General features: G+C 34.8%; 2 protein-coding genes across 6 annotated transcripts; one reads left to right on the top strand and one right to left on the bottom strand.

The window, feature by feature from the left end:
* Positions 1-5,419: 5,419 nt before the first annotated feature.
* Positions 5,420-8,523, bottom strand: LOC103330750 (monooxygenase 2-like). Its single transcript, XM_008233357.3, has 5 exons — positions 8,095-8,523; positions 7,425-7,487; positions 7,141-7,318; positions 6,799-7,027; positions 5,420-6,583 (listed from the first exon to the last, which is right to left on the bottom strand). Exons 1-5 carry the CDS (start codon positions 8,304-8,306, stop codon positions 6,057-6,059), a joined length of 1,209 nt encoding a protein of 402 aa, XP_008231579.2. The 5' UTR covers positions 8,307-8,523; the 3' UTR covers positions 5,420-6,056.
* A 931-nt stretch (positions 8,524-9,454) lies between these two features.
* Positions 9,455-13,497, top strand: LOC103330757 (uncharacterized). 5 transcript variants are annotated; one of them, XR_016127817.1, is made up of 4 exons: positions 9,455-9,578; positions 9,803-11,095; positions 12,503-12,811; positions 13,244-13,497. XR_016127817.1 is itself a non-coding variant. In XM_008233370.3 (3 exons), exons 2-3 carry the CDS (start codon positions 9,912-9,914, stop codon positions 12,615-12,617), a joined length of 1,299 nt encoding a protein of 432 aa, XP_008231592.1. In that variant the 5' UTR covers positions 9,455-9,578; positions 9,803-9,911; the 3' UTR covers positions 12,618-12,855. The 5 variants fall into 5 exon arrangements, 2 of the variants coding, with proteins under 2 accessions (XP_008231592.1, XP_016651072.1); XR_016127819.1 differs by having other exon boundaries at positions 12,503-12,769; XR_016127820.1 differs by lacking the exon at positions 13,244-13,497 and adding an exon at positions 13,105-13,170 and having other exon boundaries at positions 12,503-12,769.
* The last annotated feature ends 1,683 nt before the right edge of the window (positions 13,498-15,180 follow it).

Raw genomic sequence — 15,180 nt, forward strand, 5'->3', positions numbered from 1 at the left:
TATTTGATGCCCTTAGCATGTTGTAGACAATCTATTTATCTTCAAAAAAAATTTATTTAAAGTTTAAGATAATCTACTCATCACCCAATTTGGTTTAAAATTCAAGAACATGAGAAACCATCTCTTACGTAATAAACTTTTTCTTCTCCTATCATTATTGTGTATCATACCTGTAACATATTTCAGGCTGTCTATGGGGATAATGGGTCATTTATGTATCATCATGGTTATGGTTATGCACCCTAGGACATCTCTGTTATGCATCCGAATAGTGTATCGTCAGTAATTCGAACGTGTGTCATTCTCGCGTAGCGTCACGTGTTATTGAAGTTTCATATTAGAGTTTCATTTTGTGTATATTTACCTTAATAAATGCACAAAAAATTAATATAAAAATCAGAAAATACATCGAAAATTTCTACAAACTCCATGCGACATTATCTTGACTATGAAGCGTGAAATTTCAATTTTGAGTTTGGAAAATTTGAAGTAATAAATTGAGGAAGAGTTCTAGTGATGAAGGGTAATGATCTTTATACTTGGAGTTATACAAACTTCTTGAGAAATTATTTGATTTTTTTATAAGTCAAAATTATATTTTACATCTCAAAAACATGTAGAAAATGTCATAAGGAATCATAGGATTTTTGGGGGTATTTTTCTGTTTTTTAATGAATTTATTATGATTTTTGGAAGTTAAGGCATTAGAAAATAATTTTAAATGGAAGAGAATGACAAGTGGCAGCACCTGAATGGTGCATCGTCAGTTCTTCAGACGTGTGTCATTCTTGCGTAGCGCCATGTGTCATTAGAGTTTCGTTTTGTGTGTATTTATCTTAACATATTCACCAAAAATAAATTAAAAATTCAGAAAAATACACCAAAAATTTGTTCAAATTCCTTGCGACATTATCTTTGACTATGAAGCGTGAAAGTTTAAATTTGAGTTTGGAAAATTTGAAGTAATAATTAGAGGAAGAGTTGTAGTGATGAAGAATAATGATCTTTACACTTGGTGTTATAAAAACTTGACTATGAAAAATTATTTAATTTTTTTATAAGTCAAAATTATATTTTAAATCTCAAAACATGTAGAAAATGTTACAAGGAGTTCGTAAGATTTTTTGGGGTATTTTTTTGCTTTTTATTGAATTTATTATGATTTTTGGAAGTTAAAGCATTAAAAAAGAGTAATGAATGGAAGAGAATGACAAGTGGCAGCACACTGGTGCATCGTCAGATGATGTGTCATTCTCGCGTAGCGCCACGTGTCATTAGAGTTTCATTTTGTGTGTATTTATCTTAATAAATACACATAAAATGAATAAAAACTCAGAAAAATACACCGAAATTTTTTACAAATTCTTTGCAACATTATCTTCGACTATGAAGTGTGAAAGTTCGAATATGAGTTTGAGAAATTTGAAGTAAAAATTGGAGGAAGAGTTGTAGTGATGAAGAGTAAAGATCTTTACACTTGGTGTTATACAAACTTCACTATGAAAAATTATTTATGTGATTTTTTTATAAGTCCAAATTATATTTTAAATCTCAAAACATGTAGAAAATGTCATAAGGAGTTCGTAGGATTTTTTGGGGTATTTTTCTGCTTTTTAATGAATTTATTATGATTTTTGGAAGTTAAAGTATTAAAAGAGAGTAATGAAGGGCAGAGAATGACAAGTGGCAGCACATGACAAGTGCATCATCAGTACTTCAGACGTGTGTCATTCTCGTGTAACGCCACTTGTCATTAGAGTTTCATTTTGTTTGTATTTATCATAATAAATACACCAAAAATAAATAAATAAAAAAGAAAAATATACCGAAAATTTCTAAAAATTTCTTGCGACATTATCTTCGACTATGAAGCGTGAAAGTTCAAATTTGAGTTTGGAAAATTTGAAGTAATAATTGGAGGAAGAGTTGTAGTGATCAAGGTTAATGTTCTTTACACTTGGTGTTATACAAACTTGACGTTGAGAAATTATTTAATTTTTTTATAAGTCAAAATTATATTTTAAATCTCAAAACATGTAGAAAATGTCACAAGGAGTTAGTAGGATTTTTTGGAGTATTTTTATGCTTCTTAATAAATTTATTATAATTTTTGGAAGTTAAAGCATTAAAAAAATAGAAAAAAATAGAAGAGAATGATGGCAAGACTGACTGTGCACCATCGATTTCAGATGTGTGTCATTCTCGTTTAGCGCCACGAGTCATTAGAGTTTCATTTTATGACTTTTTATTCATTTTTTGTGTATTTATTGAGAGAAATACACACAAAATGATATTTTTAATGACACGTGGCGTTACGCGAGAATGACACGTGTGAAGTACCAATGATGCGCCAGTTAGGTGCTGCCACTTGTCATTCTCTTCCATTCATTTTTATTTTTTAAAGCTTTAACTTCCAAAAACCATAATAAATTTATTAAGAAACATAAAAATATTCCAAAAAATCCTACGAACTCCTTGCGACATTTTTTACATGTTTTGAGATTTAACATATAATTTTGACTTATAAAAAAATCAAATAATTTTTCAAAGTCAAGTTTGTATAGCACCAAGTATTAAGATCATTACCCTTTATAACTACAACTCTTCCTCCAATTATTACTTCAAATTTTCCAAACTCAAATTTGAACTTTTACGTTCATAGTTGAAGATAATGTCACAAAGAATTTTTAGAAATTTTCGTTGTATTTTTCTGATTTTTTAATTTATTTTTGGTATATTTATTATGATAAATATACACAAAATGAAACTCTAATGACAGTGGCGCTATGCAAGAATGACACACACCTGAAGAACCGACGATGCACGATTCAGACGCTGCCACTTATCATTCTCTTCCATTTAAAACTATTTTCTAATGCATTAACTTCCAAAAATCATAATAAATTCATTAAAAAACAGAAAAATATCCCAAAAAATCCAACAAACTCCTTGTGACATTTTCTACATGTTTTGACATTTAAAATATAATTTTGACTTATAAAAAAATTAAATAATTTCCCAAAGTCAAGTTTGTATAACACAAAGTGTAAAGAACATTAACCTTCATCTCTACAACTCTTCTTCCAATTAATACTTCAAATTTCCCAAACTCAAATTTGAACTTTCATGCATCATGGTTGAAGATAATGTTGCAAGAAATTTCTAGAAAATTTCGGTGTATTTTTCTAATTTTTTTAATCATTTTTTGTGTATTTATCTTAATAAATATACACAAAATGAAACTCTAATGACACGTGGCGCTAAACGAGAGTGACACGCGTCTGAAATCTGACGATGCACCAGTCAGTGCTGCCACTTGTCATTCTCTTCCATTTAATACTATTTTTTAATGATTTAACTTTAAAAAATTATAGTAAATTTATTAAAAAGCAAGAAAATATTCCAAAAAATCATACGAACTCGTTGCGACATTTTCTACATGTTTTGAGATTTAAAATATAATTTTGACTTATAAAAAAATCAAATAATTTCTCAAAGTCAAGTTTGTATAATACCAAGTATTAAGATCGTTAACCTTTATCACTACAACTCTTCCTCCAATTATTACCAAAATTTCCAAACTCAAATTTGAACTTTCAAGCTTCATAGTCAAAGATAATGTCGCAAGGAGTTTGTAGAAATTTTATTTGTATTTTTTCAATTTTTTATTCAATTTTTTTTTTTGTATTTATGAAACTCTAATGACACACATCTTAAGTACAGAGATACACCATTTAGGTACTGACACTTGTCATTCTCTTCCCTTTATTACTATTTTTTAATGCTTTAACTTCCAAAAATTGTAATAAATTTATTAAAGACCAGAAAAATACCCCAAAAAATTCTACAGACTCTTTATGACATTTTCTACATGTGTTGATATTTAAAATATAATTTTGACTTACCAAAAATTCAAATAACCATAGTGATTCAACAGAGATGTTGCATGTGTTGTTCTGTGCATAACCACAGCCGAGATATTGCATGTGTTGTAAGGTGCATAACCATAACTATGATGATACATAAATGACACATTATCCCTATAGACAGCCTGTAATATGCAACAAGCATGATACACAATGATTCCAGGATACAAAAAAGTTTATCACGTAAGAGATGGTTTCTCATGTTCTTGAATTTTAAACCAAATTGGGTGATAAGTAGAATATCTTCAACTTTAAATCAGAAAAAGTTGAAGATAAATAGATTGTCTACAACAAGCTAAGGGCATCAAATAGGGAGTGAAAAAGAGATGCAGCCCAAATGACAGAATAAGATATCAACAAGCTAAATTATTGGACGGTATACAAATCAACAAATCAACAACCCAAAATACTGAATAAGATACCAAAATTCAAGAAATCCATATTAGAAAAACGCAAAAATGGAGTTGAGCAGCCGATGCTATGTAAATCATTCCAATAAGTAAAATCAAAACAAAGGTCATCGATCTGGACTTGACGGCCTCCCCATCCCCCTCCCAGCCATCATTGCCCTACTTGGTCCACCCCTTCCCATCCAAAAGCATACCTAGACCCACCCAACACCCACCCGAAACCCAGCCCAGATCTCATCCTCCTCTTTTCACCTCTCATATCTCTCTTAAGAACCCCACAACCATCTCAAATCCAATTGTTTTGTAAAATCAATATGCTTAAAAAAAAATTTCAGATCTGGAACTTGGGTTTGGTGGATGTCGAAAAGAGAATGGGTAAAGAGAAAAAGGGAGATAGAAAGAGGGTGGGATGGGGTTGGTGGGTGTTGATTAACTCCTGATTCAGAGTCTCTTGTTTGTTTGAGAAAAATAGTTGTTCCAGGTCTTGATAGAGAAGTTGAAGAGGATGGGGTCTCAGTTAGATATATGGGTTTTGTTTGACCCGTTTCCATGTGAAACCCTTTAAAACCATCTTTTAATCTCAACTGTCCAAGTTTATTCAACGGTCTAGATACAAGTTCGCACTTAATGTTCTCATAGCTCTGTTCTCACATGATCTGACTCAAATTGTATAAAGCTTAATGCGAATTTGACCCAAAAAATAGAGAGAAGAAAAAGCTTGATGCGAATTGATTTAAATGAGAGAGGCCCAATGACTTCACTGGTCTGTAACCCAAGTGGAGTTCATATAAAGAAACGTCAAAGACCCTACAAATTTCAAAGAACACAAACCCTTTCATGGATTTCTACACAACCCTTCTCATACACGGTGTTTTTCAGCTTTGAATGAATGGGAAGAGAGGGCGACGGGAGGATGGCAATTTTTTGAAATTATCAATAACACTATTAAGACCGTTAAGATTACCAGTGTACTCAAGCAATATTGACAATATCTGTTGTGATAAGTAGAACTTCATTCTCCTCATCAAAACTTATCTATTAATCTTGGCAATTTTTGTATTTCCAAAAGCATAAAGAGCATGATTTAGAAACAAGAATGCAAACAAATTAATAAACCTCACAAAAGATTAACACAAAGTATGATACATATATTTGGCTCTACTTTTAGTTGTCACTTATCATTTGATACATTTTCTTTATTTATTGTATGCCAATAGAAGTATTGCTCAGTTGGTTGAGTTCTTCCACCTTCACCCATGTGGACAGAAGTTTGCAACCTCTAAGCACCCAATGAAGATTTGTATAAAACCCCCTCCTCCAATCACTTGTACTAAAATAAAAAAAAGGAAATAAACCTATTAACTCTAATCCCGATAAGAGTCGCATAGGCCTCATGTCTACCAAGAAAGAGATACAAAATAGTAGTTTGAACAAAATATTACAGATAATCTTTTCACTTTCATAGCCCTTGTGATATGCAGATTCTGCTCTTGAGATCAGCCTTTAGGAGAAGAATCATCATGTTTGTAATATTCTACTAAATAGTATACCCTGAGCACAAAGTTAACTTTTGTAGCCTGTCTGGTAAAAGACCCGTTCTTACTTATAAATTCCTGTTTCTCTTTCGATCCCTGGGAAACTGGGGAGGAGGGCATCAATAATTTCTTTCCCCAGAGGAGGGAACCTAGTTTATATTGATTCTTGTCCGCAGTGAAATGCACTAGAAATTAAGTTTTCCACAATCATAACGTGTAAATTTAATGATTATACTGTTAAAGAACCTGTAAAATATGGCATCCCTCAAGAACTTCATACCCCATCCAGACCCTGCCTGCTGCACCCATCCTGATAAATATGACCCTGCAATCAACAAAGCGACGCGCCACCTTCTTTCTTCCACATATTTTCCAATTGTAACCGCCATCTCTTTTGGCACCACTCGTCCATTTTGTATAAAGGACTTCCCTATGTGTCTGCCTAAAACCACTGCATCCTCTAATGCTGAGCAACCTCCTTGTGCTAAATCAGGTGTCATGGGGTGCATGGCATCGCCAGCCACCGTGATGTTTTGCTTGCTTAAGTTCCCAACTACTACATGCCATGGATACCTGAACATTAGTGGAGCCCATGTCAATGTCGAAAGATCCGAGTGCTGCACAACGTCTAGGTATATAGGAGGAAGGTCCTTGGCATAATTCTCAATCACTTCTCTTTTTATAACTTCGGGTTCATCTGCCATATCTGCCCCTACAATGATAGAAAATGTAGCATACAATTTACAAAACTTATTATAAGAGAATCAAATTTCTTACACAGAATTTTCTGCAGTCTGCTTAGTAGTGTTGACGTTTTGGCTTTATTCCCATAATGCAACAAGCGTGGTTCTTATAGAGCAGATTTTTTAGACAAAATTAATTAGTTGTCACTAAGTAAAACAAAGGGCATGGTCTGATGTTTTGAACCTTTAGCTGGAGAGGTGCAAGAGAAAAACCAATAGATCTCTTTGTCATTGAGGGGAACAAAACCAGCCCTTCTTCCTAGTCCTAAATATTGTTGCACGTTGTTGTCCAGTCCATGACCTTGAGGAAACACAGACAAGCCACGAACGGCTGATCGACCTGAATAGACTGGTTCGGCAAGTCCTAACCAGCGTGCCACCACTGAGTGCATCCCATCACAGCCTATCAGAACCTATAGCCGATAACAATCCAATTAGAAGAACAAAAAAAAAGGAATAAAGAAGTTAAAGTCCATTCCATCAAAATTGAAATACTTATAAACAGGGCATGTTGGTTTATGTTTACCTTTGCTTTGATGACAGTCCCATCTGCCATGTGAATAATGGAAATGGATGAACCTTCATGTTCTTGGGTCTCAATAGCAGTGAGCTTGGAAGAGAAACGGATTGAATTAATCGGCAATTGATCTGCCAAAGCATTGAGTAAGGCTTTCCGGTGTACTGATCTTGGTCCAACTGGATCACTGCTTAATTTCATGTAAAAGATTACTACATTGAAACCAATGATGGATCTGCACTCCTAATATATTCCACCAGGTGTACAAAGTGAACAAAAAAAACAAGACCTACCCATTGGAGGCAACGAAAGAAACGTCTTGGATTTCTCCAGTATCCAGGTTGGTTATATATCCCCTGATGATATAAACACCAAATATAAATACATCAAAACGTCGAATCTCTATCTGTATCTATACAATATATGCAGAATAATGTTAAAGTTGAAGACGATAGTATAAAACAATATAGGAACAATATCACATCATACATTGGAAAGAAGTACAAAATGTAAAACTTGTAGTCAACATATAGGAAACCAAACCATTTAGAATTAGGACCACGAAAAATAAATTAGAAAAATTCCTTTGCGTCACGAAATTCGCGTAAACAGAGTTTGAACTTCATATTATACCAAAATTCTGTCAATAAACACATAAGAATGATGGCACATATGAATGCATGTATATGTGGGAGCAATTATTCTAAGAAAAAAGGTTAGGGGGAAAATAAAAAATTAGCTACAAATTTAGAGGATTTCAACAGTTAACCTATTCATTATACAATATATATAGCGTTCATAAGACTAAGGGCTATATTTGACATTTTATCACTGTTCTTAATTGTCTAGATAATTAGATAGAAAGAAAAAAAAACACAGAAAAAAAAGTTTATCATTGACAATACAGAAACAAAAAACAGAACACAACGATGAGAAAGAAAGATCGAAGGCTAAAAGAATTACTTTTTGAGTGGGGCATAAAGGGGAGCGAGGTTTTGGGAAATGCCCAAGGCATCAAGGGCAACCCAAGCGTTGCGGGAAAGTGTTAAAGCTGCGCCCGTGGCTCTGAGGCCTTCCGATCTCTCCAACACCAACGCTTCAACTCCAGCTCTCTTCAGCGCCACTGCAGTCGCCAACCCTGCTATCCCTGCCCCAACTATAACCACATCCTCCATTTCTCTATCTGTTTCTCTCTCTGCCTGGGAGAAGCAGAAGCAGAAGCACTCAGCTTTGTAAGAAACGGAGTGCTCAACTTTGTTGGGTTATTATCTTAATATTTCTAGGTGGGCGCCGCCCAATGGTTGAATGAACGAAGATGCCAAGAAAAGATGGTTGAATGAACGAAGATGCCAAGAAAAGATTAAGACGTTGGCAGAAGCAAATTTGATACGCAATTGGTTTTTTTTTTTTATTTTATATTTTTTTTTATTTTTAGAATTAAGAAAAGGGAATGAGTAGTTATATTTCATAAATAAAACAAAAGGCAGAGAATGGTGAAACATTTAAAATATCGAAAATGTCATTAGTTAATGCAAACATTAAGAATTGAAATTATTAATTAAATAAGGATAATATGATAAATTCATACTTAAAAAAAATTAAAATTAAAAGAGAAATCAGATAATTGATCCTATTTTTACGGAACATAACTATCCATTATCTTTTTAATTCTAAAAAATTAAATTCTTTTAGAAAAGGCCTCTCACAGGCGCGAAAACGCACGCAAAGAGGCTAGTATGTCATAAAAGTAGGATTTATTATTTGATTTTGTATTTAATTTTAAATTTTTTAAAATTAAAAATGTGAATTTACCATATTATCTTTATTTAATTAATAATTTAATTAACCAAAAGTATTTTATAATATTTTAAATATTTCATTCTCTGCTTTAATAACGCTACTTTACCACATTCAGATACCACATCTTTATACCATCTTATGTTGAGGTGGAACATCAATTAAAATTATTTGATATTTTCTTTTATTTATGATTTATTCAAGTATTTTTTTTTCTAATTGCCTTAATTAAAATACACTTCATTAATTTAATTGATGTGACATATAATATGTATATGCCACATCACGCAGTGGTATAGAAATATAGGATAAAAATGTGGTAAGTGTAACATTACTCTTTTGCTTTATATACGTAGATGAATTTTATAATTTAGATTGGAATCAACAGCCCAAAAACTATTTTTTATTCAAATGAGAGCCATTGGATCCCAATGGAAATTGCAGCAACGGCTGATGAAAGAGTGGGGCCCACTAGGCTGTATGGTTGTATCCGGGTCTGGGTTGGTTGGGCTGCATATGTGGTTGAGCCCCATTCGGATGGCCCAAGTGATAAAAAAAACGAGCGAGTGATAAAATCAAAAAACAAAATTTAAAGCAGATTGCAGAAGAGAAGAACGCTCAAGGCAATTCGACCAGTCGTGGAGCAGAAGGTTAGATATCTCTCTTTCTTCTTATGCTGCCGTCGAAATCGGTGTGAAATAAACCTAGCCTCTGTCTAGAAGAAGAGGCTGGGTCTTACAAAATTTCTAGGCTCTCCTGCTGAATTCACCCCAAAAATTCTATAATTTTCCATATGATGGATTATGGATATTTCTGGTTTATGAATTTGCCCTCTTTCTTGGGCTAAAATTTGTCTTGTTTTTTGTTTGAGCAGTTGCTGAACCAGATAAAGTATAAGAAATTTGGATTGAACATCGAGTTGAAAGAGGGAAGAGTATAGGGTATTTCAACCAGTGTTTAGAAGGTGTCTATAAGGCGCAACGATGTCGGTAACGGCAGGTGTTAGTGATACTGTGATTGCAGTCAGGGATAAGCTCAGAGGTAAAATTGGGCAAACAAAAGTTAAACGGTATTGGCCTGGAAAAGCTCCCGAGTGGGCAGATGATGCCGACGAAGATGGGGATATTAGGATGTCCGCAGCTGCTTCATTGGAGAAAGCTTTCCCCACTGAGGAATATTCTGATGTTGTCAGAAAAGATGATCCTAGACTGCGCCGTTTGGCTGAGAGCAGGATAGATAATCGTGAGGATGCTCGAGCTGATCATAGGCGTATCCGGCAAGCTGAGATTGTTTCAACAATTGAAGAAGAAGCCAAGAGGCAGGAAGGGTTAGAAGCGGAGGAAGAGGACGCAGATGCTTTGGAGGAAAGAAGAAGAAGGATCAAGGAGAAGTTGCGTCAAAGGGAGCAAGAAGAGGCTCCACTCCTGTCGGAAGATGAGGAAGAAGTAAAGGAAGAGGAGGAAGAGGAGTCTGAGTATGATACTGACTCAGAAGAAGAGCTTACTGGTATGGTGATGCTGAAGCCTGTCTTTGTGCCCAAGTCAGAGAGAGATACTATTGCTGAACGTGAGCGACTTGAGGCTGAAGAACGAGCCCTTGAGGAATCAAGGAAGAGGAATTTGGAGGAAAGGAAGAGAGAGACAAAGCAGATTGTGGTGGAGGAGATTCGGAAGGACGAAGAGATTCAGAAGGGTTTGGAACTGGAAGCAAATATTGCTGATATTGATACTGATGATGAAGTAAACGAGGCAGAGGAGTATGAAACTTGGAAGGCAAGAGAGATTGCCAGGATCAAGAGGGATAGGGAGGACCGGGAAGCAATGATAAAGGAGAAGGAAGAGATTGAAAGGGTTAGAAACATGACAGAGGAAGAGAGGAGGGAGTGGGAGAGGAAGCATCCAAAAGCTGCACCACGACCAAAGCAGAAGTGGAGATTTATGCAGAAATATTACCATAAGGGTGCTTTCTTCCAGTCAGAACCTGATGACTATGCTGCAACTGTTGGAACAGATGGAATTTACACACGTGATTTCTCTTCCCCAACTGGAGAAGATAAGATGGACAAAACAATATTGCCCAAGGTCATGCAGGTCAAACATTTTGGTCGTAGTGGAAGGACGAAATGGACGCATCTTGTCAATGAGGATACCACTGATTGGAACAATCCGTAAGTTCAATTTATTTCATGAATTAACTATTTTGTGTACCTATTTTAGTTTTGTGTTGAATTCATTAAACACCACAAGCACTATTATATTTCTTGTTTTCTTAAGGGGAATTCAGAGTTTGTGTCCTTTTACCCACATTGTCTTTGAAGTAAATAAGGACTGAAGGGCTGATCTTACTGAATTTCTCAGTCAAACCATTAGATTTTATGGGTTGGAGATAGTAAGATATGGAGACATTCACGTGAAGCACTTGATGAGCATTAGTCTTGTAGAAAACTATGTGCGGTCCAATAACAATATGGTGATTTGTCAGCACGTTTGTCTATTAGCTTTAGTTAGATATAATCATTAAACGAATAGGTTATATTCATTGATAAATAAGTAAAGTTTGATGTATAAAACGCATTAGAGATTAAAAAAGAATATTGGTTATGGTAACAAGTATTTCTAACCAAAACTGTCTTTTACTTTGATCTAGAAGCCCATGAAACTTCATTCATCTATACATGTTCAGAGGTTTGGTAATTTTATATGTTTCAAGAGTGAAGATCAAAGTATGATAAATGATGCCATCAACCTACCGAGGACCAGATGATTGAGAGTCTGTATTTTTCTGTAGTTAATGCAATTTATAGATGTATTTCACGTTTATTATTTTGGAGCCTTATAATCATCACCTTTGAGTCTCTGTCACATGATCAGGAATCCTTAATATGTAAATGGAATGACAGGAAAGAAAAAAACAAAAATAGCCATAGTTTGAGTCAAAATTTTAGGATAATAAGCTAAAAATTCTTCAACAATGTATAGAAAAACTGCATTGATATTGTTGTGGTCATAGGAATAATTTAAAGTTTTGGAACAAAGCATTGGTGGTTTAACTTTGAAGTAATAGAACATGGGAATAGTTATTGTTCTTTTCTATTTTATTAGCAATTTGTTCTGGTCATATTCATATTGTTACTTTCATTTCTATATGTACATGTTTTAGATGGGCTCTGTATGTCAGTAGAAGTATTTTTCCTTGGTTGTGCCACTTGGATTTCTTAGTATATAAAGTTAAGGTTCCACTGAGGGGAGCTGTCTTATGGTATGAATAGATATTGAATTGGTGTGAATTTTGTTTGAGGGAGAACAAAAGTTGAGATGTGAATGGGCGAACATACCAGACAAATTCTGATGAATTTTTCGGTAGGTTTTTTTCCCCTTTTTGGTAAAGGACGTGGCTTGGAATACTATAGGTATTTTGGGGAATTAACTGCATCATGCGTAATGGGATCCACTTTAGCCCTCTTTTGATCTTCAATTCCAAACTATGCTGAATGTGTTTTATTTGATTACTAACAAAAACAGTCCCTAATTTTTTTGCCAAACACAAATTTATTTTAGCGTTTTTTGTATTTCAGATGGACGTACAATGATCCTCTTCGAGCGAAGTATAATGCTAAAATGGCAGGAATGAACACGCCTATTGCAAAACCCAAAGGAAGCAAGAAATTGAAGGATTGGGAGTCTCGTTGATTTTTGACTACTCACTGACTCAGTCATGTGCAAGAAGCTAGGTTTTGTAATTTATCTGATGTTTTCATCGACGGAATACAAGTTTGTGGAAGAATATTACATTCTTAAATGTATTTTCGCAATGTAGGACTTGCTGCTCAGGGCACAGCCATGTAAGATTTCTGGTCCATTATGATACTTCAGTATGACTTGAGGTTAGAATTAAAATCATAGAATTCGATCTGTAACTTTAACTTGATCTCATGTGCCTGGACTATTTTTATGTTCTTGACCGCCTAACTTTTGTTTCTGGGTTGGTGAGTGAGCAAATACAGTGAGGTGGGGGGTTTTTCTTTTGGGATTTTAGTGAACTACAATATGGATATTGTCATAGTCATAGATGCAACAATAGTTTGATTAGGATTCAAGCCTGAGGTATTTGTGGGATTGGGGCCTTGTTCAGTTTTGTTGCATGCAGATCTGTGTTTTTGAATTCTGGCTTAAACAGATTGCACTTTCTTGCTCCCAATAAGTGTTCCAGTGCATTTTGTGGTGGCTAGTTTTACTTGCGTTTCGTTCTTTTCGTTTGGGGCTTTGTTCAGTTTTATTGTATGCTGATCTGTGTTTTCGAATTCTGGCTTAAACAGATTGCACTTTCTTGCTCCCAATAAGTGTACCAGTGCATTTTGTGGTGGCTAGTTTCATTTGCGTTTCGTTCTTTTGATTTTGGGGAAGTTAAAAGGGTAAGTCTTCAGGAGATTTTTTGTCTGCTAGACATATTTTGTTTATAGTAATGCGATGGATAGTTGGTATAGTTAGATACTAGAACATTACTTTTCTATGGTATCATCTTTTCATCAGATTCCTGATAAACAATAATAGATTTTTTTTTGTTTTTTTTTTTTGGGGTAATTGTTGATAAACAATAAAAAGATGCCTTGTATATATCCATTCATTTCAAGAACTTTGTAAAGGCAAGGCAACAGCCCTCTCCCCCCTCCCTTCTGCATAGGCAAAGCTGAATGGTCTGTGTCGAAAGTTTCCTTTAAACACTTACTAGAAGAAACCAAAGCCCTGCAGTTAATTTAATAAGGGGGCAGTTCATTGAAGCTCAAGTTTGGGGGCCTTGGATGCTGCAGCGGTTGTTCTTCTCCTTTAGCAAACTCTCTACTCTTGATATTCATCCTCTTGCTGCTCTTATTTCTTGATGCAGTAGGCTTGGCTCTAAATTAGTTGAGGATTTGTTAGGAGTTCCTAGAACTCGGTTTGTTTACTTGTTACCCCCAATTAAAAAAGGAAAAAAAGAAAAAGGAAAAAAGCAAATCTCTAGTATTAATTGTTAACGGCTGCCCAAAAGATATTTAGAGCAAATGAAATAAGGTAGGAACCATCTCGAATTCCACATTGTTTTCTAACAAACATCACCCAGAAAAATATCATTAAGTGAACCTCTGGGTTGCAATCCATCTACATTTGATGTAGCTAAAAGAGTTGACCCTAAAGACGAATGCAATAGCTAAATTAATTTAACTAACAGTCAGTCAAATATAGCTAACTGACTTGACATAACCTCATTAACTATTCTGGGACAGGACTGATGATTTTATACCATGCAACAAAACAAAGAATATTGTTTCCGGCATGGTATTTTTAACATGTTAACACTTCTCTGTGTCAGTCCTGCTTCAAACATTCCTCTGTGTCAGTCCTGCTTCAATGCAAAACATTATCATTCATCCTCTCGGTGATTTGTTAAAGGTATCCTAGGATCAGAAATGAAGCAAATGACACTTCCTCCGAAAAGGTCCTGGAGAAATTTCTTCCAGTATTTGGAGGCAAAGTAAGTTCACCTTCTTGATAAAATGTTACGAGTCTCTTCTTTATATGGTATACAACTTGTGCATGAACATGCATTTTCCATAGAATGAAGAAAAAGGGCAGCCATTATCAGAATGAACAGCACACTATTCTCCTGTGCATAATAGAATGAAGAAAACAAGAAAACAAAAAAAGAGGAAACCCTTTTATCTTACTTGAAGATGTCTATATTTCTTATGACGAGCAGCCATTATCAGTCCATCCTCTGTCCATGCTGTAACCTCAAGTTCTTCACCAGGAAAACTGTCCTTATCAATTACAAGACACTGATATCTGCCAGCAGTAAATGGTCTGAAAAGACAAAAGGAAAGCTCCATTGTTATTCGAGAGCCCATTAATGCACTGGATGGTTGAACTATCGCATTACAACTATAAAAGGGAAATATTATGTTTAAAAATCTAAGAATGAGTACTTGTTTCCTTTTTCAAGTATCCACTGTACTTGAAACACCACCAGGAGGTACAGCTGACCTAGCCCTGGAGAGATTAGCACTCCTCTGGGATTTTTGCTGTAAGAATGCAAAAAAGTATGCATGTGACAAAATCAGATGCCTGACAGGAGATATATGTGTACATCATAATTGCTTCGCCACCCAAAACACATTACATCATGTTTATGGATGAGTAAACTATAATTAACTACGTTAAGTACAACTTCTTATCTTTTACAGTTAGTTCATCATTCCGGTAGACTTCAAAGAGACAT

Source organism: Prunus mume, linkage group LG1 (assembly GCF_029339155.1).
Source record: "Prunus mume cultivar Tortuosa linkage group LG1, ASM2933915v1, whole genome shotgun sequence".
Taxonomy (NCBI): Eukaryota; Viridiplantae; Streptophyta; class Magnoliopsida; order Rosales; family Rosaceae; genus Prunus; species Prunus mume.

What these genes read in the sequence shown, in the direction of transcription:
- LOC103330750 (XM_008233357.3), bottom strand. Translation starts at nt 8,306, where the DNA reads ATGGAGGATGTGGTTATAGTTGGGGCAGGGATAGCAGGGTTGGCGACT. An exon ending in GGACTGTCATCAAAGCAAAG is followed by an intron (nt 7,028 to 7,140) that starts GTAAACATAAAC and finishes TATCGGCTATAG; the next exon opens with GTTCTGATAGGCTGTGATGG. An exon ending in TTGCACCTCTCCAGCTAAAG is followed by an intron (nt 6,584 to 6,798) that starts GTTCAAAACATC and finishes CTATCATTGTAG; the next exon opens with GGGCAGATATGGCAGATGAA.
- LOC103330757 (XM_008233370.3), top strand. Translation starts at nt 9,912, where the DNA reads ATGTCGGTAACGGCAGGTGTTAGTGATACTGTGATTGCAGTCAGGGAT. An exon ending in ACCACTGATTGGAACAATCC is followed by an intron (nt 11,096 to 12,502) that starts GTAAGTTCAATT and finishes TTTGTATTTCAG; the next exon opens with ATGGACGTACAATGATCCTC.